The 26,148-nt window shown below is 44.4% G+C and overlaps 1 protein-coding gene across 2 annotated transcripts in view; it reads left to right on the top strand.

The window, feature by feature from the left end:
* The window catches only part of lekr1 (Leucine-, glutamate- and lysine-rich protein 1), a 115,822-nt gene that overhangs the window by 12,354 nt on the left and 77,320 nt on the right, over nt 1–26,148 (top strand). For both annotated transcript variants that reach the window (XM_076892277.1, XM_004561360.4), the window contains one exon: nt 966–1,048. Coding sequence is in view for 1 of the 2 variants with exons in the window: in XM_004561360.4 (XP_004561417.3) it covers nt 966–1,048 (83 nt within the window). In the remaining variant the exon portion in view is untranslated. The remainder of the gene's footprint in view (nt 1–965; nt 1,049–26,148) is intronic.

Raw genomic sequence — 26,148 nt, 5'->3', positions numbered from 1 at the left:
CTGAGAGCACAAGGCAGACAAATAATTGTTCTCTTGCATTACACCTATATATCACCTTCATCCTTAATAAACCATGACACACAGCACAGAAAGTTATTAGAGCCTTGCTTTTTTGCAAAGTCCCCAGGCTTGAAAATTGAAACAGTTTGCAGTCGAGGACAGGCAAGTGTTTGGCTGTGAAGTCAAAATACCTCCAGCAGCAAAAAGCTGCTACGGTCTCTTAGCTTAATGCTGTAATCTGAACTGATTAATCTACTGAATAGAGTGTACCACAAATGGGTTTAATATGGTGGACATCACGCTAAGGGATTTGCCCTTACATTAACCTTAGAGGCAAAGTGCTATTCATCAGTTTAAAAGTACCACCCACTTTTATGCTGAAAACAGCAGCCAAAATGCAGAAGCAGTGTATGAAAAACTAACTACACCCCATGATTCAGTGACTTTTAGAACCACTTTTATCAGCAATACCTTAAAATACTTTTTTTTCTGTATGATTTTCTCACTTTCTCGCAGCTTTGTGCAGAAATTTTGGTCCACTTTTCTGTATAACATTGCGTCAGTTAATTGTTCATCTGAGGTTGTACTCACCTAATTTTAAGACCTGATTTTTATGCCCCAATACATAAAAAACAGAAGTGAAAGAAGGTGTACTTTCTTTTCACTTTGCCTGCAATAGCCCCATAAAAAAAACTCCAAAAAACTATCTTTCCATTAAAAGCTTTACCTGACCAACAAAATTGCTCACAAACAATTTTTTAAATCTATTAGTCATTCAGAAATGTATTCTTATGTACCAATTTGCTGCTGTTCTCTGTTGAATCTCAGCTTGCATTGATTATTTTGGACGGCTGGTCAAAAGAAGCAATTTCAAAATGCCATCTATCCGATGTTATATAAATGGTTTGATTACTTTATTCTCTTGAAAGTGAAAGACTAACTAAGCTAATTCTGCTTGTTTCTAGGAGACCAGGAGGTGGAGGAGAAAGACATAAGCGCGGACCTTCACAGTCCTCTGATCTACCCTTTGCCTGAAGAGATTCAAAAGGTTAGCACTACTTTGAAAGTTCCTGATTATTTTGGTTAGAATTATATCTGAACACATAGATTCTAGTCTTAACAAAGCAAAATTAAGTCATTTTCATTCTATACATGTGTTTGGACCGTACTGTACCTTTTAAAGCACCATGTTAATGAAACACCATCTTGAAACCACATATGTTGTTAACAAACGTGCTTCTTTTTACAACTCAGAAATGTAAATGTGTTGAAATTACATTTGTTGCAATGTGAGGTGTGCTTCGTCGCTGCACCCACTCCATATGCTGCACTAATCCATATAATTTGAATAAGAAATGGAACAATGCTTCCTCTTGTAATCTTCCATCTGTTTTAACGTAAAGCTCGCTCTCAGTAACACGGCAACGGCAGCGTGTTGCTTTGTCTCCGTGTCAATGTGAGGTGGCGGTTGCATTTTCCCATATGATATGCCATATGGTATGAATATTAATGATCAGGGAATCTTGCTTGTTTTTCCTTTTTAACCACGAATCACATTACAGTGGGGGAAATAATTATTTGACCCGCTGCTGAATTTGTGAATTCTGCAGGGGAAAGAAATGAAAGAAATCTCTTCCAAAGAAATCAAGAGTTTCTAAATTCTATGGCACTTTCATTTTAATGGAGAGAGACAGAATATCAAACAAAGATTTGGAAAAAAACCCAAACATCAAAGTTATAAAGTGATTAGCATGTCATTTAGAGAAAAGTGTATTTGATACCCAAGTAAAAAAAAACTTAGTACTTGATGGAGAAACCCTTGTTGGAAAGCACAGTGGTAAGATTTTCCTTGTTGTTGGTCACCAGGTTTGCACGTCTCAGGAGGGATTTTAGGTTTCTTGGCTACTGCTTGGCAACTCGAAACTTCAGCTCCTTCCACAGATTTTCTATAGGATTGAGGTCTGGAGACTGCTAGGCCACTCTATGACCTTGATGTGCTTCTTCTTTCGCCACTCCTTTGTTGCCTCAGATCATTGTCATACCGGAAGACACATCCACGACTCCACGACATGTCTTCAATGTTTTGGTTGAGGGAAGGAGGATTTCAACCAAGATTTTATGTACACGGCCCCATCCATTGGCCCAGATGCAGGGAGGTCATCCTGTACCCGTAGCAGAAAAACAGCCTCAAAGCATAACGTTTCCACCTCCGTGCTTGACTGTGGGGATGGTGTTCTTTTGGTCACACTCAGGATTTCTCTTCTTTCTCCCAATCCTTTTCTGATCCTATAACCTCATCATTTAGATGTTCACTGGCAAACTTAAGACAGGCCTGTACTTGTGCCTTATCTAGAAGGGGACCTTGTGGGTCGATGCGTCTCTAACAGCATTACCATCAACACAGGAGCATCACAGGGATGTGTCCTCTCGCCACTGCTCTACTCCCTCTACACTTCAGACTGTGTGGCCACCCATGGCTCCAACACCATTGTGAAGTTTGCTGACGACACAGTGGTGTTGGGCGCCATCTCCGACAACGATGAGGCGGCCTACATGGATGAAGTGAAGAATCTGGCATCATGATGCCAGGACAACCACCTCCAGCTGAACGTTGGCAAGACCAAGGAGCTGGTGGTGGACTTCAGAAGGAGTCAGCACAGAGACTACAAGCCCATTATCATCAATGGAGCTCCAGTGGAGAGGGTGCAGTCCTTCAAGTATCTTGATGTCCACATCTCCTCAGACCTGACATGGGCTGCCCACATTCAGGTCCAGACCAAAAAGGCTAGGCAGCGCCTGTACTACCTACGACAACTGAGGAAGTTCAGGGTCTCTTCAGAGATCCTCAGGATTTTCTATAGAGGCGCTGTGGAGAGCATCCTCACACAGAACATCACATCCTGGTTTGGGAACAGCTGTGTTAAGGACCAAAAAGCCCTTCAGAGATTGATCCATACAGCAGAATGCTGCTGCAGGATTGCTCTCCCCCTGCTTCAGGACACCTACACCAGGAGATGCCGGACTACAGTGGGGCAAAAAAGTATTTAGTCAGCCACCGATTGTGCAAGTTCCCCCACCTAAAATGATGACAGAGGTCAGTAATTTGCACCAGAGGAACACTTCAACTGTGAGAGACAGAATGTGAAAAAAAAATCCATGAATCCACATGGTAGGATTTGTAAAGAATTTATTCGTAAATCAGGGTGGAAAATAAGTATTTGGTCAATAACAAAAATACAACATAACCTTTGTTGGCAATAACAGAGGTCAAACGTTTACTATAGGTCTTTACCAGGTTTGCACACACAGTAGCTGGTATTTTGGCCCATTCCTCCATGCAGATCTTCTCGAGAGCAGTGATGTTTTGGGGCTGTCGCCGAGCAACACGGACTTTCAACTCCCGCCACAGATTTTCTATGGGGTTGAGGTCTGGAGACTGGCTAGGCCACTCCAGGACTTTCAAATGCTTCTTACGGAGCCACTCCTTTGTTTCCCGGGCGGTATGTTTTGGATCATTGTCATGTTGGAAGACCCAGCCTCGTTTCATCTTCAAAGTTCTCACTGATGGAAGGAGGTTTTGGCTCAAAATCTCACGATACATGGCCCCATTCATTCTGTCCTTAACACGGATCAGTCGTCCTGTCCCCTTGGCAGAAAAACAGCCCCATAGCATGATGTTTCCACCCCCATGCTTCACAGTAGGTATGGTGTTCTTGGGATGCAACTCAGTATTCTTCTTCCTCCAAACTCGACGAGTTGAGTTTATACCAAAAAGTTCTACTTTGGTTTCATCTGACCACATGACATTCTCCCAATCCTCTGCTGTATCATCCATGTGCTCTCTGGCAAACTTCAGACGGGCCTGGACATGCACTGGCTTCAGCAGCGGAACACGTCTGGCACTGCGGGATTTGATTCCCTGCCGTTGTAGTGTGTTACTGATGGTGACCTTTGTTACTTTGGTCCCAGCTCTCTGCAGGTCATTCACCAGGTCCCCCCGTGTGGTTCTGGGATCTTTGCTCACCGTTCTCATGATCATTTTGACCCCACGGGATGAGATCTTGCGTGGAGCCCCAGATCGAGGGAGATTATCAGTGGTCTTGTATGTCTTCCATTTTCTGATGATTGCTCCCACAGTTGATTTTTTCACACCAAGCTGCTTGCCTATTGTAGATTCACTCTTCCCAGTCTGGTGCAGGTCTACAATACTTTTCCTGGTGTCCTTCGAAAGCTCTTTGGTCTTGGCCATGGCGGAGTTTGGAGTCTGACTGTTTGAGGCTGTGGACAGGTGTCTTTTATACAGATGATGAGTTCAAACAGGTGCCATTCATACAGGTAACGATTGGGGGACAGAAAACCTTCTTACAGAAGACGTTACAGGTCTGTGAGAGCCAGAGATTTTCCTTGTTTGAGGTGACCAAATACTTATTTTCCACCCTGATTTACGAATAAATTCTTTACAAATCCTACCATGTGAATTCATGGATTTTTTTTTCACATTCTGTCTCTCACAGTTGAAGTGTACCTCTGGTGCAAATTACTGACCTCTGTCATCATTTTAAGTGGGGGAACTTGCACAATCGGTGGCTGACTAAATACTTTTTTGCCCCACTGTAGAGCAGCGCAGATACTGAAGGACCCGTCCCATCCTGGCAACAAACTGTTCCAACTTCTGCAATCCGGTAGAAGGTTCCGCATCATCCGGGCAAGGACAGAGAGACTCAAGAGGGGCTTCTATCCCCAAGCCATCCGGGCCCAAAACCAAACATTTCACTGTGTGTTATACTTGTATAACTATGCATGTGATGAATAAAGAACCTTGAACCTTGAACACCATGAGGCAAGTCTTGTATGAAGCCAAATTTTCCAGTGACAATAGTATCGTTAGTATCCTTACAGCCAGCAGGTGGTTAATAATGATGGGGACCTTTGAAACTGTCTTTCTGTATCTGTAGATCTCAAAAGGCTATGGAGCTTGACAATACACCCTTGTCTTTGCCTGTCTGCGTGTGTACTATACCCTTGCTTTCGCTGCCTAGGGTTGGGTGTATAATCTTAAGACACTATCATGATTTTGATTAAAACTGTCATGATCCTGGGTCCTTTTGACCCAGCGTTTTGTGTTTTCTCTTCGCGATTTTGGTTCTGTTCTCTAATTGGTGTTTACCCTGTTCCCCCCCGTGTGTTCCTGTTTTATTGTGAAGGTCTGCGTCTTATGTGAGTGTTTTCAGTTTGCCTCCCTGGTCTCGTCATGTTAATCACTCCCAGCTGTGTCTCCCACCTGTGTGTAATCTCCCTGTGTTCTCTGAGTGTATTTAAGTTGTATTTTCTGTCTTGGTAATCGCTGGTTCGTCTGTGTTGTTTCCCCTCGCTCTCCCTGTATGTATTTCTCCGGACCTCCCTGCATCCTCATTCTGGTTTGTCTTATTAGTTTACCCAGTTTAGGTTTCCGGTTTCATGTTTTGTCGCCACCGCTGTTTGTACTCACACCCCTGTAAATAAACACTCATCTGCACCAGAGCTGCCGCATTTTGGGTCCTATTTCATATTCCACACGGCTTGCCCCGGCAAACCGTGACAGTACGAACCAGCCACCATGGACCCAGCGGCAGTGAATCCGTCCGAGGAGCTCCAGGACGACATTGCGTACAATGTGGAGATTCTCCTCGGGCTATGGCTGGAGAACCCTCCAGAGGAGCTTCGTCGTGCCGTGGAAAGTCGGCTACAACGGCTCTTTTCTGGCCTGCCATGGCTTCTGCAGTCGCTTCCTCCGACCATGCAGGCTTTTCTCCGGCTCACACCGCACCTTCTCTCAGCCACTCCTGCCTCGCTGCCCGACTCGCCGGATGTGATCTTGCCCGGCCCGTCGGAGCTGTCTGCGGGGAGGAAACGCCGATCGCGCCGCGAGCGCGCCACCCCACAGCCGGACGTTCGGGCTTCTAAATCGCCGGCTGTGGTGAGTGAGGACTCTTTTTCATTTTCGGACTGCATGACTGTTCATTCAGGGGCTGCGTTTTGTGTGGCGGATGTCAACGCGAGCTGCTTATCGCCTGTGCAGCTACCGGCAGCTAAGTTAGCTCCCCCGCAGCCACTCTCAGCTCGGTTAGCTCCCCCGCAGCCAGTGCTCCTCTCAGCTCAGTCTCCTGTGCCTCCTTCAGTTCAGTCTCCAGTGTCCCCTTCGGTTCAGTCTCCAGTGTCCCCTTCGGTTCAGTCTCCAGTGTCCCCTTCGGTTCAGTCTCCAGTGTCCCCTTCAGTTCAGTCTCCAGTGCCACCCTCAGTTCAGTCTCCAGTGCCACCCTCAGTTCAGTCTCCAGTGCCACCCTCAGTTCAGTCTCCAGTAGCTCCAGTGCCGCCTGTAGCGCAGGCCCCAGTAGCTCCAGTGCCGCCTGTAGCGCAGGCCCCAGTAGCTCCAGTGCCGCCTGTAGCGCAGGCCCCAGTAACTCCAGTGCCCCCGCTACCCGTAGCTCTGGCTCCAGTATCACCGGTTTCACTCATTCACTCCATGCAGGGAGAAAGTTTAATTTCACCTCAAGGTGCTTTTCATGGTTCAGCCGCCATTGGCACAGTTTGCCGCTCCAGGGCTTCCCCAGAGGCTAGGTCTCAGTCCCTGGCTGATTCTGGACCCCTGAAGTTTATGCAGCCACCTGAGAACTGCACCATGTCAGCGTTGCCTGGGCAGAGCCAGTGCTCAGTGCATCGCCAGTTGCCTTCGTGTTTGCCAGAGGACTCCATGACTGCTGGCTTAGTGGTGACTTCTGCTGGAGGGTCCGTAGGACCGCTCCGGCCTTCGTCTCTAGTCTCCGCTGGGGGGTCCGAGGGACCGCTCCGGCCTTCGTCTCCTGTCTCCGCTGGAGGGTCCGAGGGACCGCTCCGGCCTTCGTCTCCTGTCTCCGCTGGAGGGTCCGAGGGGCCCGTTCAGCCTCCTGCCTCCGCTGGAGGGTCCGAGGGGCCCGTTCACCCTCCTGCCTCCGCTGGAGGGTCCGAGGGGCCCGTTCAGCCCGTCCAGCCGCCTGCTGTAGCTCCATCATCATCCTCGCCTGCTGCAGCTCCAGGGCCTTCAGCCTCGCCTGGCCCAGCCTCCGTGTCTTCAGCCTCGCCTGGCCCGGCCTCCATGTCTTCAGCCTCGCCTGGCCCGGCCTCCGTGTCTTCAGCCTCGCCTGGTCCAGCCTCAGAGCCTTCGCCGCCGTTGCCGTCCGCACGGTCGGCCCCCTGAACTGTTTTGGACTCCTGTGCTGTCGGCCCCCTGGCCGGCCCCCTGAACTGTTTTGGACTCCTGTGCTGTCGGCCCCCTGAACTCTTCTGTTTTGGACTCTGTTTTTTCCTGTGTTCTGGTGTGCTTCGTTTCTTTTGGTTTTGGACTCGTTTTTTGTTTTTGTCTTTTGGCCTTCTGGTGCTCCGGTTTTGTTTTGCTTCGAGCCCTCCTTCCTGGGCCCCCGCCGCCCGCCCTGGTCGGGTTGTTTTCTGTTTTTTCTGGCTGTTTTGTTTCTTGTTGGGCTGTCTGGGGCCAGCCTTTGAGGGGGGGGTACTGTCATGATCCTGGGTCCTGGGTCCACACGGCTTGCCCCGGCAAACCGTGACAAAAACTGTATTCCTGGCATATAAGGTTTTTCTTTTTCCCATTTGCATTTGTATCCATTGAATGCATTAATTATCACTTCATCAAACAGATTCTGATGTGACTCATCATGCGAACGGTTTAGTTAGGTGATAGTGGGGTACGTGGGATGTTGCGCCTCTGCTCTTTCTCTCTGAAATAACTGAGACACTCAGTTTTTTTAGGTAATACTTCCACATTAAACTTAACAGTGCAGTTTCATATTTGGGGATGTGGACTATTTTTGTTAATGTTGTTTTTAATATGAAACTTTAAACACACACTAAAACTTAAAAGGTGCCATATGATATGCTTCATCCCTGTTTGTTTTTTTTATTATCTCACACTCTTGTTGCAATAAATCTGGATTATCTTTCAGTATGTTACATTTGTCATTTATGACCCATTTATGTAGGCTGATCCAGTGTGGCAAGCGCAAAGTAGTAAAAAGTCCCTGTGTGTGTGCACTTCTCTCTGCTGTTGCTTTGCTTCTTCTTTGCTGTTGCACTTCCTCTGTCTGCTGCTGTCTAGTAATTACTGGAATATGCTATGGCTTAGAACAATACACTCCCTGGTTTAATGTAATGGTGGCCGTTCCATCCCCGAGTTCATAAAAAGGTCCCATAGTCTCCCCCAGCAGACTCCCATAAACACCTTCATTCATTCACATCCCCCGTCTATCTCTCTGCTTGCTGAGAGTCAAATGGGAATCCGTTCTGTTATTGATTTCTGTGGCAGGTACCTACCATCCATTTCTGTCCTTCTGTGTATGATTTGTCACAGGGGGCATGTGATAACCAGACATGGAGCAAAGGCCTGAAAGAAAGGGGCATTAACATAATCTAATGCATGACTGGAGAAGGAGACTCATTTTTGCCCCTTTGATTTAGTCAGGGTCTGTCTTCCTCCTTTCCTGTGTTCCTGCCTCTGTCATGTACTCAGATTCTAATAGATCTGTGAAATAGAGGACATTCTGGGCTTAGCCCCCCACCCCGCACACCCTCCGATGGGTGCACTTCAGTACCATTTATTGGAGGCTTAGGCAGCCAGGGTCGAGCGAAGAGCACAAAAACCACAGAGGTCGTGTGTGTTGCATGAGCAAAGCTGTGGGCAGCACCATGTGTACTGGTTGGCGTGGGAGGCAAAGAGGAGGTGGTGTACTAACAGGAACATTTAAGTGCTGTTAATCCTGGTGTGCTGGGAGAGGGCTGGCTGTGAGCTTTAATGGTGGGCTGCTGTTTTACAAACACACACACACACACACACCTACGTCATGCCTCTCACCCACGCACTCAGGCACTGAAACAAATACTTTCACTTAACTTTCATGCCAACAGTATGTTTATTGTGAGGGATGCAGGTGATTAACTGCAGCCACAGGATCACAGTCATTAACAAAAAGCCTCACATTTCAGGACAGGACATAGTGCAACATCACCAACTATCAATACAGTTTTCATGCACATGTAGGCTTTCTCCTGCTCTCTTATTTTATTATTTTTTATTTAAGCTGTTCATTCTTTTAACTTTGTGCTTTCCTCTGTATTGATTATTTTAGTGAGCCTCATTGAATACCAAGGCAACAGTACCAGCCATCCTTTAAACAAAGCAGAACCTTTGTTAACCGATTTATGTCTCTGCGGTTGGCAGTTTTTTTTCAAGAGAAACTAAAATTTGGTATTTGTACTTTCACTCAAACATGCTGAGAACGCATGCTGCTGCTTTGCAGTTTCACCCTGTGTCATGTGAAAGCAGTCACACTTCCCTTCAGTCTCGTTCTTTGTCTTTCTCAAGGACACATCAGTAATCATTATTCATGGAGCAGATAACACTGCCCCCTTTTTCCATTGCTGGTCATAGAATTGAAAATCAATTCACACCTAACTGTCTAAGCTGATGATCAGACTGCTGGCATGTTTCTACAGGTACCAGTGAAAACATTATTCAATTTGAGGACTCAGATGGTAAAACTCTAAAATGCAATGGTATCATCCTTTTAGTCTTTTTAGTCTGTCATAAGATATATACATTTCTGACCAAAATTATATTTTTTGCAAATTAAAAAAACAACCAAAAAAGTAAAAAACAAATAAGCAAACTACCACGCCTTACTGTGCAGTTCTTTAAATGAGTGCTTGAGGCTGACACTATAAACTATGATAGAGGAAAACAATGATTATATGCTATATAAATGCGTATAATCATGCATTTATATAGCAAAATGGTTATGCCACAGTCGCACTGAACAAACAGTGGCTGGAAATCACAGCAAGGCCAAAATTAGTGTCACTGTGTGCAATGGATTTTGTGACGCTTACCTATGAAGTGTTTTTGCCAACTTATTACTGTGATGCCTGTATATAAGTTGGGAAAAATGCAAACATGTTGCTGCTTGCACACACAGAAATTTATATAAAGAACAATTGCAATCACAAATCTCCCTGCTTTCCTGGGTGTTCTGTCCTTCACATCTTCCCTGCCACCAGCGTCTAGACCCTGGGAAGTCCTGTCCTAAATCCTATCACCGCTTGGAGTCTAATTGCCTAATACATTAATTGATTTCTCTATCTCAATAAGACATGTCCATTTCTTCCAAATGATTAACCCTCATCGAATTATTTACAAAAGTCCAGCTGGAACCTGATTTGAAATAGAAATTCAGAAAGTCCCCCGCAAATAGTGACATCATTGCTACAGGATGGCAGCTTAACTCTATAATGACATAGGTGCTCAGCAACCTTACTATTATATAGAAATATAACTAGAATGCAACTATTTGGTAGCCAGTTGACTTGAGTCCCTGTTGCAAAGAAATGTGTCGTAGATGAGTTCCTCTCTTCATCGCAGACTGACTCAGATCGATTACAACATGTTGGCAATCTGTCTGTGTTTTTAAATTTAAAGCAATTATTTGCAAACCTTCACAAATCTGTCTGAGAGTGATTGCAATCACTCTGAGACACATTGTTGCTGTTTAGAGACAGGTTGCCTCTAGAGCTGGGTGATATAAGATTTTTTCATATCACGATACGTTTTTTTCATTTCAGGCGATAACGATATCTATCATGATATAAGCCAAATAACTATATTTGTGAGATTTAAATGCGCCGTTGCTCACAAGTAAAATGTGAAATAATCAGCAGTTTGTTTTTATTTAAATATTTATTTCCCATAATAAGTTCAACAGGGTAGATGTACTTAAGGAACATGAGACTTTTTCAGATAAATAAAGGCAAATATTGCAAACTACACAAAAGGCAGCCGCTAAAGTGTTTAAGTTTCAAAATAGAACAAACAAAACAGACTACTAAATTGTCAATTCCACTTAGAAACAAAATATTAATTCTAAAAAATAAATCTTAGTTTGTTTTACAGAAGAACAGACAAAACTGACTAACTTTTGTCAATATCAAATAAACTGAGAACTAAAAGGAAATTCTCAATCTCTCCTTGTTGTATAGCTTAGCTTTTCAAACAGTTTTAACAGTTACTTTAGTCTGACAAAAGCCAAATGACGAATTAGCGCTTCCAGTCAGAGACTGAGGCTACGTCCTAACGTACACGGGTATTTTTGAAAACGGAGATTTTCCATTTTCGTTTTAAAAAATAATCCCGTCCACACAATAAAGGCAGAAATGAAGGAAAACGCTGCTATGAACATGCCAAAGCAGCAGGTGGCGCTAGATTCCTAACCGTGCAGAAATGTTGGCCAATCAGAAGTCTAGAAGCCTCGGTGGGAAAAAGTAAACAAAGCTGGGGCATAGAAGCAGAACAGAGTCGTATGTGTGGAGGGACAGTAACTGTGTGTATATGTAAGCATTTAAACACTGCAGAGAGTAGAATTAACAGTAACAGTATTGTAGAAATTCATTTCACCGAAACAATAACGTGGCGCACAGTGTGACGTCAAAAAATGCTTTGACGCTGCGTTTTCTCCGTTTTTCTAGTCCACACGTAAATGCAAAAACGGAGTTTTCAAAAATCTTCGTTTTCAGTGACCAAAAACGCCGTTTACGTGTGGACAAAAGGTGCAAACACATAGAAAAATCTGCGTTTTCAAAAATACCCGGGTACGTGTGGACGTAGCGCATGCACCAGTTTATTGTATTTCCAGACTTGCTTTCGGCACAATTTACAGTGCATGCTACTCTGTTTTTTGTCAGACTTGAAATAGCCGAAATACCTTCACACTACGGAACTTCTATGGCTCTTCTGTTCGACAATTTCTCCGGCATTGGAACCATCATCTGTTTTCTCTTCGGTAACCTTCGGTCACGCGCGGTTGATTTTTCTAGTCGGCACACTCATTTCCTTCATTACCCGGGCGGAACGGTGGCTGGCTGCTTCCCAAACAAATACACATGTGCGGCTTGGCACTTGTGCTGTACGTAACAAGTAACGTGACGTGACGCTGCGGCTGTGATTGGTTCGGCTTTGCGCTACGTAATTTGGATTGGCTGTTCTTTTTTTTCTTTTTTTTAAGAGCGGCGAGGTCTATCGCGATAGTTTAATTTTTCTATCGAGAAAAAGTTATATCGCGATACATATCGTTATCGTTCTATCGCCCAGCTCTAGTTGCCTCCCACAAGGCAATCATCTATCAACTGAAAATCAGCACCCAGAGGCTAACGCCCAACACTCTCTATGTGTTTTCAAGATGGCGGCGCACGTAGTTGCAGCAGCTCAGTGTTCTACCGATCGATGCTATGTTTGGATAATTTTGTACGCCTTATGTTTGTTTTTGTGTTCTACCAGCCAAGCGAATAACATCTATAGCCGACATGATCTCCTCAAGATTGGAGTAAGCTACCGCGAGAGCGTGACTAGCAAATTTGTCCGCTTACACAAGATACCGGTGGAAATAGCGAGGAGTCCGGGCTCCCCATGGATTGTTATCCCTTCGGGGTGGAGGCGCAGGCGGCGTCGAGAGAGAAGGAGACGGCGAGGCTGCAGGGGCGGCGCGCTAGCCAGGCTACGGAGGCAGCCACTCAAACCACCGCTCCCCAGCCTATTCATCACAAATGCCAGATCCCTCGCGAACAAGTTGGACGAATTGAGATTGCAAATAGCAGCGAATAACTTCATCAAAGACTCATGCATCCTTCTTATCACTGGCTACATCAATCCATTCCAGACTCTGCTATTGAGCTAGCAGGCTATACCACACAGCGACATGACCGAACAGTGGACTCCGGTAAGCGCAAAGGAGGGGGACTCTGTATGTATGTGAACAACAGCTGGTGTACCAACACAGTGATAATAGACCGTCACTGTTCACCGGACATTGAATATCTGACTGTTAAATGCAGGCCCATCTACCTACCTAGGGAGTTCACCGTTGTCATAATAACAGCTGTTTACATACCACCAGATGCTAATGCTAACTCTGCGATCGCACTCCTGCATACAAACATCAATAATAAACAGAGCACTTACCCTGACGCTGTACATATCGTAGCAGGGGACTTCAATCACGCAGACTTAAAAAGAGCAATCCCCAAATTCCACCAGCACGTCAAGTGTGCCACTAGGGGTGACAAGATTCTGGACAAAGTTTATTCCAACATCAAAATGGGCTACAGGGCCAGACCTTTGCCACATCTGGGTCAGTCTGACCACTTGTCACTGTTTCTAATCCCTGCATATGCCCCCCTCAAGAAAACTGCTCTTACCATCACAAAGAATATTACCATATGGCCAGAGGGTGCCTTTCAGCAGCTGCAGGACTGTTTTGACAGGACTAACTGGGATATCTTTGAACATCAGGACTTGGAAATGTTCACAGATGGTGTCCTCTGCTATATAAAACACTGCATAGACACTGTTACAGCAGTCAAACGGATCCGGGCTTATCCCAACCAAAAGCCCTGGATGACCCGGGAGGTCAGGCAGCTGCTGAAGGAGAGGAACATTGCGTTCAGGTCTGGCAACAGGGATTACTACACCACAGCCCGATCCAACCTGAAGAGAGGCATCAGAGAGGCAAAGGGGGACTATAGGAGGAGGATCGAGGACCATTTGAAGAGTAATACCAGCCGGCAGGTGTGGCAAGGCATCCAGCACCTAACCAACTATAAGATCAATCTCGGAGCTGCGGACGGTGACCTGGAGCTGGCAGAGGAGCTGAATATCTTCTTTGCCCGCTTTGAGACCAGGGTACCGGAGGTATTGGAGCCACAGCAGCAACACGCCACCCATAGCAGCACCACCCTCACCCTGGAAGAGCACGAGGTGAGGCGCATGCTGCAGGCTGTTAACCCGAGGAAGGCGGCGGGTCCTGATGGTGTGCCAGGTCGAATATTGAGGGATTGTGCAGGACAGCTGGCTGGGATCTTCACCAGGATTTTCAACAAATCCCTCGCACAGGCGACTGTCCCACTCTGCCTGAAGTCCTCCACCATAGTCCCCTTGCCTAAGAAGCCCCACATCACCGGCCTGAATGACTACAGACCGGTGGCACTCACCCCAGTGGTAATGAAATGCTTTGAGAAGCTGGTCCGCAGACACATCACAGCAGCCCTGCCCCGCAGCCTGGATCCACACCAGTTTGCCTACAGAGCAAACCGATCCACGGAAGACGCTGTAGCCACAGCACTCCATGCTGCATTAACTCACCTGGAAGAGCATGGTAGCTATGTGCGGATGCTCTTCGTGGATTACTGCTCAGCTTTTAACACCATCCTTCCACACAAACTGGTGGCCAAGCTACAAGACCTGGGGCTTCCATACAGCACCTGCATGTGGATCAATAGCTTCCTCTCGGGCCGTAGACAGAGAGTCAGAGTTGGCCATCACACATCCTCAGCCCTGAGTCTCAGCACTGGCTCACCCCAGGGCTGTGTGCTCAGTCCACTGCTCTACTCTCTCTACACACACGACTGCACTCCTCGCCACCACAGCAACATCTTTGTGAAATTTGCAGATGACACCACAGTGGTGGGGCTCATTTCCAAGGGAGACGAGTCTACGTACAGAGACGAGGTGGAGCAGCTGACGTCATGGTGTAAGGCCAATAACCTCCTCCTCAACACTTCAAAAACCAAAGAACTCATAATAGACTTCAGAAGGAAAAAGGCAGAGATCCAACCACTATTCATAAATGGGGACTGTGTAGAAAGGGTGGCAAGCTTCCGCTTCCTGGGAGTCAATATAGAGGAGAACCTTTCCTGGAGTGTGAACACCTCCGAGCTGCTGAAAAAGGCCCAACAGAGACTGTACTTCCTGAGAATTCTCAGGAGGAATAACATCACACAGAGACTGCTGGTGTCCTTCTACAGAGCCACCATTGAGAGTGTTCTAACTTACTGCATATGCATCTGGTACACTAGCTGCACAGGGGCTCAGAGGAAAGCACTCCAAGGGATCATTAACACCGCCCAAAAGATCACTGGCTGCCCTCTCCCCACACTGGAAGTTCTACACAACGCCCACTGTTTTAAAAAGGCCCAAAACATCATAAAAGACACCTCACATCCTGGCCACTCCCTGTTCGAACTGTTGCCCTCAGGCAGACGGTACAGGGCAATCAGAGCAAGGACTAATAGACTCAAACACAGCTGTTATCCAACTGCAATAACACATCTGAATACTACAAAAAAAATGTCCATCACGCCACTCTTGTGTTAATCTATGTACGGTCTGAAGCATGTGTGTGGGAATGTATGTGAATGTTTTACTGTTATATCTTATTAGTATTTTAAGTATTCTATCTATTTTATTTATTGAATTTTATTGTTTTATTTATATTTTGATATTGCTAGGGATGATGCAATGATCGGGGACCATTCTTAATTTCGTTGTTCTCATGACAATGACAATAAAGTTTCTGATGATCTGATGATGAACAGTGTTGTACGATGAACTTGTGGGGGACCAGCTGCTTACAGCCACTAATTAAAATCAGTTATGAATTTTAAAAAAATCAGTTCAATCACTAATCATCAGTTTTCTTAGTTTATCTTATTTTTAGTTCAGTGTGCCATTAACTAGCTTCTTTAACTTCTTCATGACCAATGATGGTTTTTTTTTAAATAAGTTGCTTTTTTAAATTGTATTAAGACTTAAAGTTATAAGGGGGAGGAACTCTGAGAGGTGGATGGTGACATATGCAGCTATAGTTGATAGCTATCTGTAAGCTAATTTGAGCCACTGAACCGGACCTCTGAACAGCATTTGCCACATTTTCGTTGTTATTATCTCTTAAATGTCATGGATTGTCGTGTGGTTAAATGCCACAGACTGTGCCCAAGTCTTATTAAAGTAAATTCTAGTATAAGTATTAATTACAGCTGACAGATCTGTACCATGCACCCATATTATGAATGGTTGTTGTGTTAGCTGATGACTCAGCACTTTACTCTCTTGTCTAATTGCAGTTGCTTCTTGACTGCAGCCAAAATGCTTAAAACTGGGTTAAAAATGGCATATGGGTATTTTATAGACAGTCTTTATTTTTATTGGGCCCTTTTGCTTCAGGATCTTCTCCTTTGTTAACACAGTGACACAGCATAATTCTTTGTCCCGCACTGCCCCCAAAACAAAGTCTTTTCACTCTCTCCTTGCTTGTCAGGACTTTTCTTTATTCTCCAAGATGCCAAAGTGACACTTTAACTTAGAAAAGTGCTCCTTGTTTCTTGGCATAGTTTTCAGACACATTTGGCCTAGAAGGATGAGCTGTTTTCAGCGCAGCATCCGGCAGAGTACACCACAGTCTTTTTATGCAACAGCAGAGCACCTCTTGTTCTCCATTAGCTGCTTACACCACCTATTTACTTCTCTGAGACGACCTCAAACACACACAGTGTAACAGGACAAGACGTTCATCTTCTGAAGAGAGGGAAGCGTAGTGAGAAAGAGATACAGAGAGGAAGCAAAAAAAAAAAAAAACAATTAGAGAAGCAAGGGACATTACTTGGTGTTAACTTCAGAAATGTTGTGGTCTGTGAAGCAAAAACAGGTCGAGTCGTTCACTTTATGTGAGCAAGTGAGATGAGCGAAAGACGGTCTTTTTGTCTTTTCATCAGAGGAAGTCAGTGCAGAGAGTGACATCAGAAAGATGCAAAGTTCAAAACTCTTTCGCTCATATATTTATATAGACAGAGACCCACATATCTGCATGTATGTTGATTCCTTTCAAACCACAACACACACTTTCTCAACAAAACAGGAGATCCTAAACAAAACATTGGTGCTTAAAAGTGCAAAGCTAGTGACACATCATTATATCCGGGTCCAGAGCAAAGATCTAATGTAAACACAAAAGTAACTTAGGCAGTTTTTCTCCTGGAAAATGTAATTATAAAATAACTGCTTTAAACTTTTTTTTTGAATGATAACTAAAGTAACTTATCCCTATAACTCTTATCAAATAGTAATACCAAAAAGTAATACCTGGGATGTTGTATTTTGGGTCAAGATTTTTAACCAGCAACTTAACGTTCTACTTTTCCACCATGTGACCCCATCAGTTATTTCCATCTACTGTCCCTGTTGTATGGAGCACAATTAGTGAATGCTAGTGGAGTCATTAGTTTACTTGGTTTGCACATCACTGGCTGCTAGTATCTCCTCCTCTGTAGCCTGGTTTTCCTCGTTGCTGGTTGCTGAAGTAGGTCCTCTTTAGGTGCTAAATAATGGGAAGCTGAAATGTGGCTCCTGCTCCCAGATATGCCCAGTGCTGTTGCAGGCAACATAAATGTGGGTCGTCATAGCAATGATATCACCAAATGACATTTTTATATCACATACAAATTTATGTGCCATATCGTGATATATGCATATATATCCTATTGCAAAGATGGGAGGGTCCTGTGGCTGCAACGCAACCCCAAATCACCAACCCTCCACCACCAGGCTTGATAGTTGTTATGAGGTGTTTGTGCTGACATGGATTATTTCATAGTGCTGTGCATTAAAGCCAAATATTGACATTGTTCCAGGAGTCTTGTGTGAGAAGTGCAAATGAACCATACTTGTTCAGTTTTTTCTAATTCTACCTTCACGAACTTTCACATTTAACACACTAATTGACATCTGTAGAGTCTGAGATGTAGTTTTGGGGTTTTTTACAGTTTCTCTGGGTATTGCACAGTTTAATCTTGAGGGTGAATTTGCTGGGTCATCGTCGGCTGCTGGAAAGATTGAAATGTGTCTTGACTGTTTTCCACTTAGAATGTCAGGCTACAGATTGTTTGGAGATGGACTTGTAACCCTTCCCAGATTGATGGGGAACAGCAATTGCCTCTCTAGGTTTCCTGCCTTTCCTTGTTAACATTGCGTTAACACACGCATGAATGCTTCAGGCCAGCAAAGTGATCAATCAAGTGCATTTGATTAGCAGCAGCCGGGTTCTGCTTACTCTCTTAATTTCTATGTAATCAGTGAGGGTTTACTTAGTTATTCACATGACTGGATAGAGTCATGTGAATAACTTTGTTTTTCATATGACTATTCTTAAATAAGACAGTAACAGTGTTTTTTTTTTTTTACACATTAATGTACAAGTAAATGTAAAAATGATGGTATTTTTTTCTTATTTTAATCATTTGGGACAAAGTGTTTTCCTCAATCACTTTTTCACTCTTTATTTTTTTTTGTTTAAATGTTTTCCTGCATTCACATTGTGTAATTGATGAAGCCCCTGTTTCCCATGTAGGATTACTAGTCTGCAGATACAGAGCTGCTGATGTCATTAACTGTAATCAGAGTCCATGTTGTGACCACATGCCCTCTGCGTTGATAGGAGAGAAAATAAGTTATTACGTGGCAGCTTAATCTTTATTACATATTGGAAGATTGAGTATTAGCAAACCTGAAAAGAAGTTTCTCCATGGTCTCTACCTACTCCACTTTTGCATGAGTGCATTTTTTTCTTCTTTTTTTTGGCCCACACACTGAAATAAAGCTTGTGTATATATTATTATTGTCTTAATCTTGGTCAGCAAGTGCTATTACAGGAAAAACTGTTAAGACTGTTAAGACTGCTTAGATTTTAGGCAATGAAAAATACAAGTTGTTATCTTCTTAATTCTAAAAGTGCAAATTTGCTACATTTAATTGTTTTTTTTATGGCCTGAGTAATGAAAATTTTTAACATCCAAGTGCTTTCATCCAACATCTTTCTCTGGGTTTATTGTTATAGATGCCCAGGTTCAGATCAAAGTCATAAAGCCTCTGCCTTGTCCTATCCTTTGACTGTCCTGCTGAGGGCTTTCAGCTGCTCTTGTTCTGCTTCCACTCAGCCATCCATATTTAATGTGAGCATGGCAAAGTATTCCAGACAAAAAGGAGGAGAGGAGACACAGTCCCCATGTCTGAGTAAATTACACCATGCTACACATCACTCCTCTTTTGTGTTGTTCTCTGTCTGTCTTTTCTTTTTCACGTATCCTCCCTCCGAATAAATGGTAGCTTCAACCCCAAAACACTCCTCTCTCAATAATATTTCAGGAGGTCATTGGGTAATGGTAGCACATGTGTTGTCTGTTCGCTATAATCATTATAACCAACCAACCCCCCCCCCCCCCCCCAATAACAAAATTCCTCCTTCCTTCTCCTTCTGGCTGTTTTTTTGTTCTTGTTCCACCCTCACCTCTCATGCCCCCTTTTCAGTCTGTTTTTGTAAATCTAGGAGAAGACGGAAAGATTAAGACAAAAAGACAGAGGGGGGAGAGGGAAATGTTTCATCAGTTCAATGCTTATCTGCTGTAATGACTGAGAAACAGCAGGGGGATTATTGTGCAATATTGTCACGGGTGTTGTCAGGGTACCGGGTAATACAAAGTGACAATATTGCATGATAACCTGCAGTTCATTACGAGGTCACTGCTGCTATTAGGAAGTAGTTGGTGGTGAAGGATGCGCACACATTATTGGACATTATTAATTGTTGTATATGTTTGTATTTTCTTGCGTCTTTATTCCTGTTTGGTAAAACAACCCAACTTCCTTGGAGGTCAAGTCACGATGTCAAGTTGCATCTGAGCATAGGGGTGACAGGATCAAAGACTTCTTTTGCACCGATTTTTCAACAGAGAAGTTTGCTCGTATAAAAAATTATTTTCTCTATGTTTGCCGACTGTTTTCGCCGCTTACAGTTAATTAATAGCGTGTTTTCTGGGTGCTTTCAACTAAATAATTATGGCAGATCCCATTAACTGAGGGATTTTCTCGTGAACATTCATTAACTTCGACATTCTGCTTTTCTCAGAAGGCGATGGTGATCCAGCCAAGCTCAGAACCTCTCTGTCTCAGTCATTCACGCGCATAGATTTTCTTTTTCGGATTCACTGAAGTGCCTAAACGCTGCAGACAAAACACTTGTTTTCACTGGCTGGAGAAGGTGAAATGAGGCTGCATTTGCTGCGCTCCGCTGACTGCCATCGGTTCAGACAGACAGCCATTCAACCCAGTTTAAACTGCAAATGAAGGACACAAAATTAGGATAAGTAGGAAGACGACACGGATTCACCGACAAGCTGCACGTCAACAAAAAAAAATTGAAAACAGATACACAGGAAGGGCAGACACACACAGCTCAGTCGGCGTTACCTCCTTTAGCCCCTCTCCGCTGACTGCGCCCTGCCATGTCGTGCCGAGCCGTGTGTTGTGATGTGTGGCCTAGTGGGGCTAACGGAAGCACATGTGTTGTCTGCTAACTCTGATTAACGTAACAGACTACAATGCCTCTTCTCTCTCTGGCTTGCCCGGCTGTCCTGTCTCCACCTCCTGTGTCTGGACTGTGTCTGGGTTTCAAAACTCTCAGAAGACAAACCAAATCATCAGATCCTCTTGGCTTGATTGTACTGGTGTCATATAATTACAGTGCACTGTAGTCTATAGTGTAAGCAATCAAAAGGTTAAATCATACAATAGTTATAAAGTGCAGGGCCTAGGACAGTTTTTGGAGTTATTATCACTCTCAGGAGATTTCCTGTCTCACAATCAGCTCTTGAAAGGCTCAACTTGTTGTAAAGGCAACAGGTCTGTATGTGCAACAATGTAATATTTATGACCGTTTGATGTGCAAGAATGTCCATTATGGAATGGTAAATGAAACTCAAATATAAAAGCTGATAAAAACTTTGAGTTACAGACCTTCTTCTTATCATTATTTTTTGGTCTTCAACCTGCACATGTTACATGTTAGTAAGCTCATAATACTGTAATTAGTTTGACAGTCGTTAAACCACTTCATCAGGTGATGACCTCCATCTTGGACTGGTGTGAAACAGCGAAAGTGAGAATTAGTACCAAGTGTGAGGCCATGCTTCAGGAAAAAAGCAGGAAAAAAGTGGAGTTCCCACTCCAGGTCGGGAATGAGTGGTTGCCCCCAGGTGGAGGAGTTTAACTGTTTCACAAGTGAGGGGAGAGTGCCGGATGGATTGGTGCTTCATTGACACTGTTCTGTGTTCCTGCACCTTGAAAAGAGCCAACTGAGGTGATTCTGGCATCTAATCAGGATGCCTTCTGGGCTTGGGTGAGATGTTTTGGGTGTGTCCTACCAGAATGGGGCCCCAGGATTGAATCATTCAGCTGTTCCGGGAACACCTTGATCCAACGGCCAAGGTGGAGGAGGCTTAACTTTTCTAGAAGTGTTAGAAGATGGATGGAAAGCCACCTAGCTACACTGAAAGCTAAGCACTGAGTCACTTCAAAAAAAGCAGAGTGATTAACTCCCACACAGCCAAAGTCTTCAAACAGGCACACAAGCAGAGCAAAATGAACACAGCTAGACCTCTGCCCGCTGTCTGCTCCTCGAGCTATGGGTTTTGTTGTGTGCCGTGCCATGCCATGCCATGCCGTGCTGTGCCTCACCCAGTGTTTGTATGTGACGTGATGCGTGGCCGAGCGCCGGTCGAGGGGAGCCATAGGTGATTCTTTCCCTGCCGCTGCCCTTTCCCTGCCTCCACCCAATGGAACTAGTCAGATAGTCAGCTAGGCGGACAGGAAAAGGAGAAGGAGAAGACATGCAATCCTAGACAGCATCCCCCTGTGAGCCCCACTATATTATCTTTCCTCTGTATTTATTTTTACAACCTGAGAAGTACCCCTCCAGCACACATTTCAAACCTCTCCTTCCTTCCTTTGTCTCCTCTACTGACTTTTCCCTGATGCATTTGTGACCGTTGCTGATCATTTCAACCTCTCTTGCCTATGTACACACATCTGTGTGTGTAGGGGTGAGTGATGGATTCCTCAATGTTAATCTTCCATATAGGCACACACAATCCAGATACTGACCCCTAATCTTTGACCCTATTTAGTGAGGGGATTCAGCATTTCTGATTTGCTGTGGTGCACATTTTACTGAAGTGATCACAGTTATCCTGTGATGGAATATTTTTATCCTGATGGGAATCGTCTCATCCAGGTTTACAGTGTCCTCGCGTTACTGATTGCTTTTCAAAGTAGGAAAATGATGGGAATCATGTGCTATGGCCTTTGAGGTCACCAGGTCTTCGATTTATTTTAATTTGTCCCTTGCTGTGCTTTCATTCATCCACTCTGCAGATCCCGCCTCCCCCCCTTCCCTGGTCCTTCTGGTCACTCTCTTTTCTCCTCTCTGCTATTCACAGCTCCCAACCCCCCTTTGTGCCTTGTGACTGCAACCACCCCTCCCTTCTTGCTTTTCCACACACATACAAACACACACACACACACACACACACACACATGCACACACACGTAAGCTGAAATAGAAGAAGATATTCATTCACCGAGGCATGCACATGAGTGCGATGGTCGAAGAAGTAGGAAATATTCATGCACATGTCCACATCTACACTCACACACTCACTTAAAAACACACACGCACTCCTCATGTGATGTGTACGGTGCGCCACGGGGTCCAGATGAGTGGAATCTCAGTGTTGGCTCTCGCTACACTGAGCGCCACAGGGGGTCTTTATCGTCGCGAAAATCAACAAAGCTGCAGTCACGAAGTGCCGCCTTGATCCCACTCGCACACAATCAGGAACACCATGCACACCAGCGACGGACAAACAAAAAAATAAAAAGGAAAAAAAGAATAATCCGAAACACAGAAAAACAAAAAAACAAAAAACACGCTCACACGCACGAAAAAAGTGACATAGCTCTGAAATCCCCCCAAACATTCTCATATTGTCATGTGAAAAAAGAAGAGCACAGCAGGGCAGTGTTTTCTTTAAAGTGCACACACTCCACAAGCACCTTCATAATGTCACAGCCCAAAAAAGAAAATCATTAAAAAAAATTAGGAATAAAAATCCCACAAAAAAAACCCCACGGGTAAGTCCCTTAACTACTTAATCCCTTCTTTAAATGCTTGCGTGATCTGCCATGTCTGTGATTTCACAGACGGACAGAGGCAGAAGCACGATGAAGTGCCAGATTAGCAGATAGCCGAGAGAAAGCATTTGTTAGATTGAAAGAGCGAGAGAGAGAATTGGAAAGCGAAAGCGTTTTGAAGGATACAGGTACACTTGCCTTTGTTTTTTTCCTCTAAATCCACCGCCCTTCATCATATCACTTGATTAAATCTAATCCTAATGCCTCTAATCCCCTGGGCACCCCCCCCCCCGCCCACCCTCCAAAAAGTGCTTAAGTGCCTTGTACCCCAAAATGACATTTCTAGCATGACATCTCTTTCACTATTCCCTATTTCTGCCCCTTTATGTATGTGCATGTGGGTTATATATTACCTTCCAAAATTACACAACAGGGTACGTGGCTTTCAAGTACCGAGGATTAGTGGAAAATAAACTGTTTAGTCTGTCTGTCTGTGAATATCTGCAGTGGCCTGCTACAAATCTCTGTTTCTGTGCACTGTGAGCAACCTGCACGCTGCACCAAAAGTGTTGGCCTTACTTGACAAATATAAAAATAGGAAAAAAACATGATTTTTTTTTTCTTTCTTGGGTCAGATTTTGGCTAAGATGATATGGAATGGTATTAGTGTCTGTCTAAGTACTATGAAATTGCAGTACGACAGCTAAAGTTATATTTAAGGTTTAAGAAGACCAAAACAAGCTCGTCTAAGCCTTTTGAAGAGTCTGTTGTCTGCTGCTTAAGAGACAGATTACATTCTAGGTTTCCTAAAAACTAAATTTCAAAATACATGAAAAAGGTATGTTTTTTGTGTTAATTATTGTGGAACGTAAAAATCAGAGTAATCTAGTGATCGTTAAAACGTGTTCAAAATTTAAAACTGACGATCATTCATCTCATAAATTACGACTGTTGCATCAATATCAAAATTTGCAGTATTTCACGGCGCTATTATGTGTGACAGCAGACGGAGGTACATACTGCTGTGTATGTGTGTTCAGTGCATGGGGCTTTTTTGTGTGTTAGTAGCTGCATGCCTGTTGGGCCAGTTTTGGTCACGGAAAGCATGCTTGGGTGTGTGAATGAACATGAGGGGGTATGCTGTGTCCATGTGTGCGTATCTGATGTCTGCATATGTGTACGTGCGCAACATGAAGGGTCTGTGTTCGTGGCAGTGACCCACTTCTGGTGTTTTGACGAGCCAGATGGGTCACGGCAGCTGTAGCTTAGGAAGCAGAGTTGGCCTAGGGAGATGAGCAGGAAGAGAGGGAGGGAAAGGACAGTTGTTTGGGAGGAGGAAGAAAGAGGCAAGGACAAAGTGGAAGGAAAACTGGAGTAAAATGTCAGGAAAAGGAATGCCGGAGTGGCTGTAAAAGGAGAAAGGATTTGTGAAATATTTGACAATATATGCAGTGAAAAAGTAAAATTATTAACAAGATAGAAGAAAGGAGAAGACGGGAGTTTTTCCTTCCCACTGTCGCCATGTGCTTGCTCGTCGGGGTCACATGATTGTGCTAATGTAAGATTTTTTACCTTACAATATAAAACACCTTAAAGCCACTATTTTTGTGATTTGGTGCCATATAAATAAAACTGAATTGAATTGAATTTATGTTTCTGCTGTCTGCATGATTACAATGACAACTGCACAGAAACACACGCATGCAGACAGTCAAAAAGTCATCACGTACATTAATTATGCTTCTTGTCCTGGAAAGACACTAACCACACACACAAAACGACCCCCACCCTGTTGTTTCCACTGGAACCCCAGCCCAACTAAGTGTTGCACATCAGGGGAGAAGTAATAGCACCATGTTTAATTGATGGAATATAGAGGAATTCTGGTGATAACAGGGACTGTAAACGTGTTGCAAGTCACATAACACAGGCTACAGTTTTCATACCTAATAGTTGTGGAGACAACCCGTACATTCAGTTAAAGTATAAGTGATCAGTCAGTAGTTACTGACTGAGGACTGAGACAGACACACAAACACTTACATAGCTACAGCTTTGCCAATGCACCCTGAGGCAGTAATGCATGGTTTGCATAATTTTGAACGTTATGTAGGCTGACTAACAATCTCTCTCAGAGCAGATATGTATTAAACATACATATAAAACACAGGGTTCATTGCCTGAGTAATTAAACCAATGTGGTAGAAGTTTAAGAGCCTTATGTGGTCTGAAATCTAATGTTTTAAACCACTTTGGCAACAGTCCAGCATGCTAATGGAGTCAATCAAGGGACAGAATGAAAGGGAGATAAGAGCGAGAGAGAGAGGGAGCTGTGTTGTGTGCACTGGAGGACAAAGAGGTCTGGTGTGTAGAAGAGAAGCATCGGCTGCTGGCATGAAACATTCAAAGGGCAACACGACCTTTCTCCCCTTCCCCCTCACTCCCTCACTTTTCCCTTTCTTTTTCTGTCACTCCGCAGTTTTAATGTGTCGCCTTTCTTTCTTTCTCTCCTCCTGTCAGGTGTTTCTCCAGGCGTCTGTGCCCATGCCCGGCGTAGTAGTCATGTGCGAGCGTGTGGAGAGGTTAGGTTTGTTTTGTTTTTTTGCCATTTGAGCACTAAGTGAACGTGTCAGTGCCCAGGGCAAGGGGTCTCCCCGCGGGCTTGAACTCAGTCACGGGAGCACACAACCCACTGGTGGTGCAGACATTCTGCCCTCAGGGTGTGTATAAATGTGTGTGTGTGTGCTTGTTAATGGCGAGTGATTGTGTAAGTTTCCTGTTGGCCTGTAAATGCTTATATGACTAAATTTGCCTTTGTATGTGCCGGCCTATCTCTGCATCCTTTGTGTATACCATGTACATGTTTGTGCTTGTATCAGGGTCGGTTTTAACGTGTCCGTTTGTTTTGTCAGTGTCTGCCACCGCCTTTCATCTGCCTCCGTGCGTGCAGAATGTGTTTTAGGCTGTTTGAGCAGTGTGAGAAAGCGTCTGTGTGTGTGTTTGTGTACGTGTGTGTGTGTGTGTGTCTGAAACCATGGAGGAGGCACAATTCAGCCCTCAGGTCACTTAAACAGTGTGTATTGCCCCCTTGTTGTCTGTCTTCATGGCTACGTCATCATGGCTGGCATAAAGAACTCTCTCACCACACCCACCCTCCCACATGCACCCTCAAACGCACACAAATTTACATGCATAAGCATTTTCCAACAAAATATAAACCGTACTCTCTCTCTCACACACACACACACTTAGTAGTCTTTGCTGTATCTATGCCTGAAGGAACC

This window comes from Maylandia zebra, linkage group LG14 (genome assembly GCF_041146795.1).
Source record: "Maylandia zebra isolate NMK-2024a linkage group LG14, Mzebra_GT3a, whole genome shotgun sequence".
NCBI classification, from domain to species: domain Eukaryota; kingdom Metazoa; phylum Chordata; class Actinopteri; order Cichliformes; family Cichlidae; genus Maylandia; species Maylandia zebra.
This window is presented reverse-complemented; position numbering and strand designations above follow the sequence as displayed.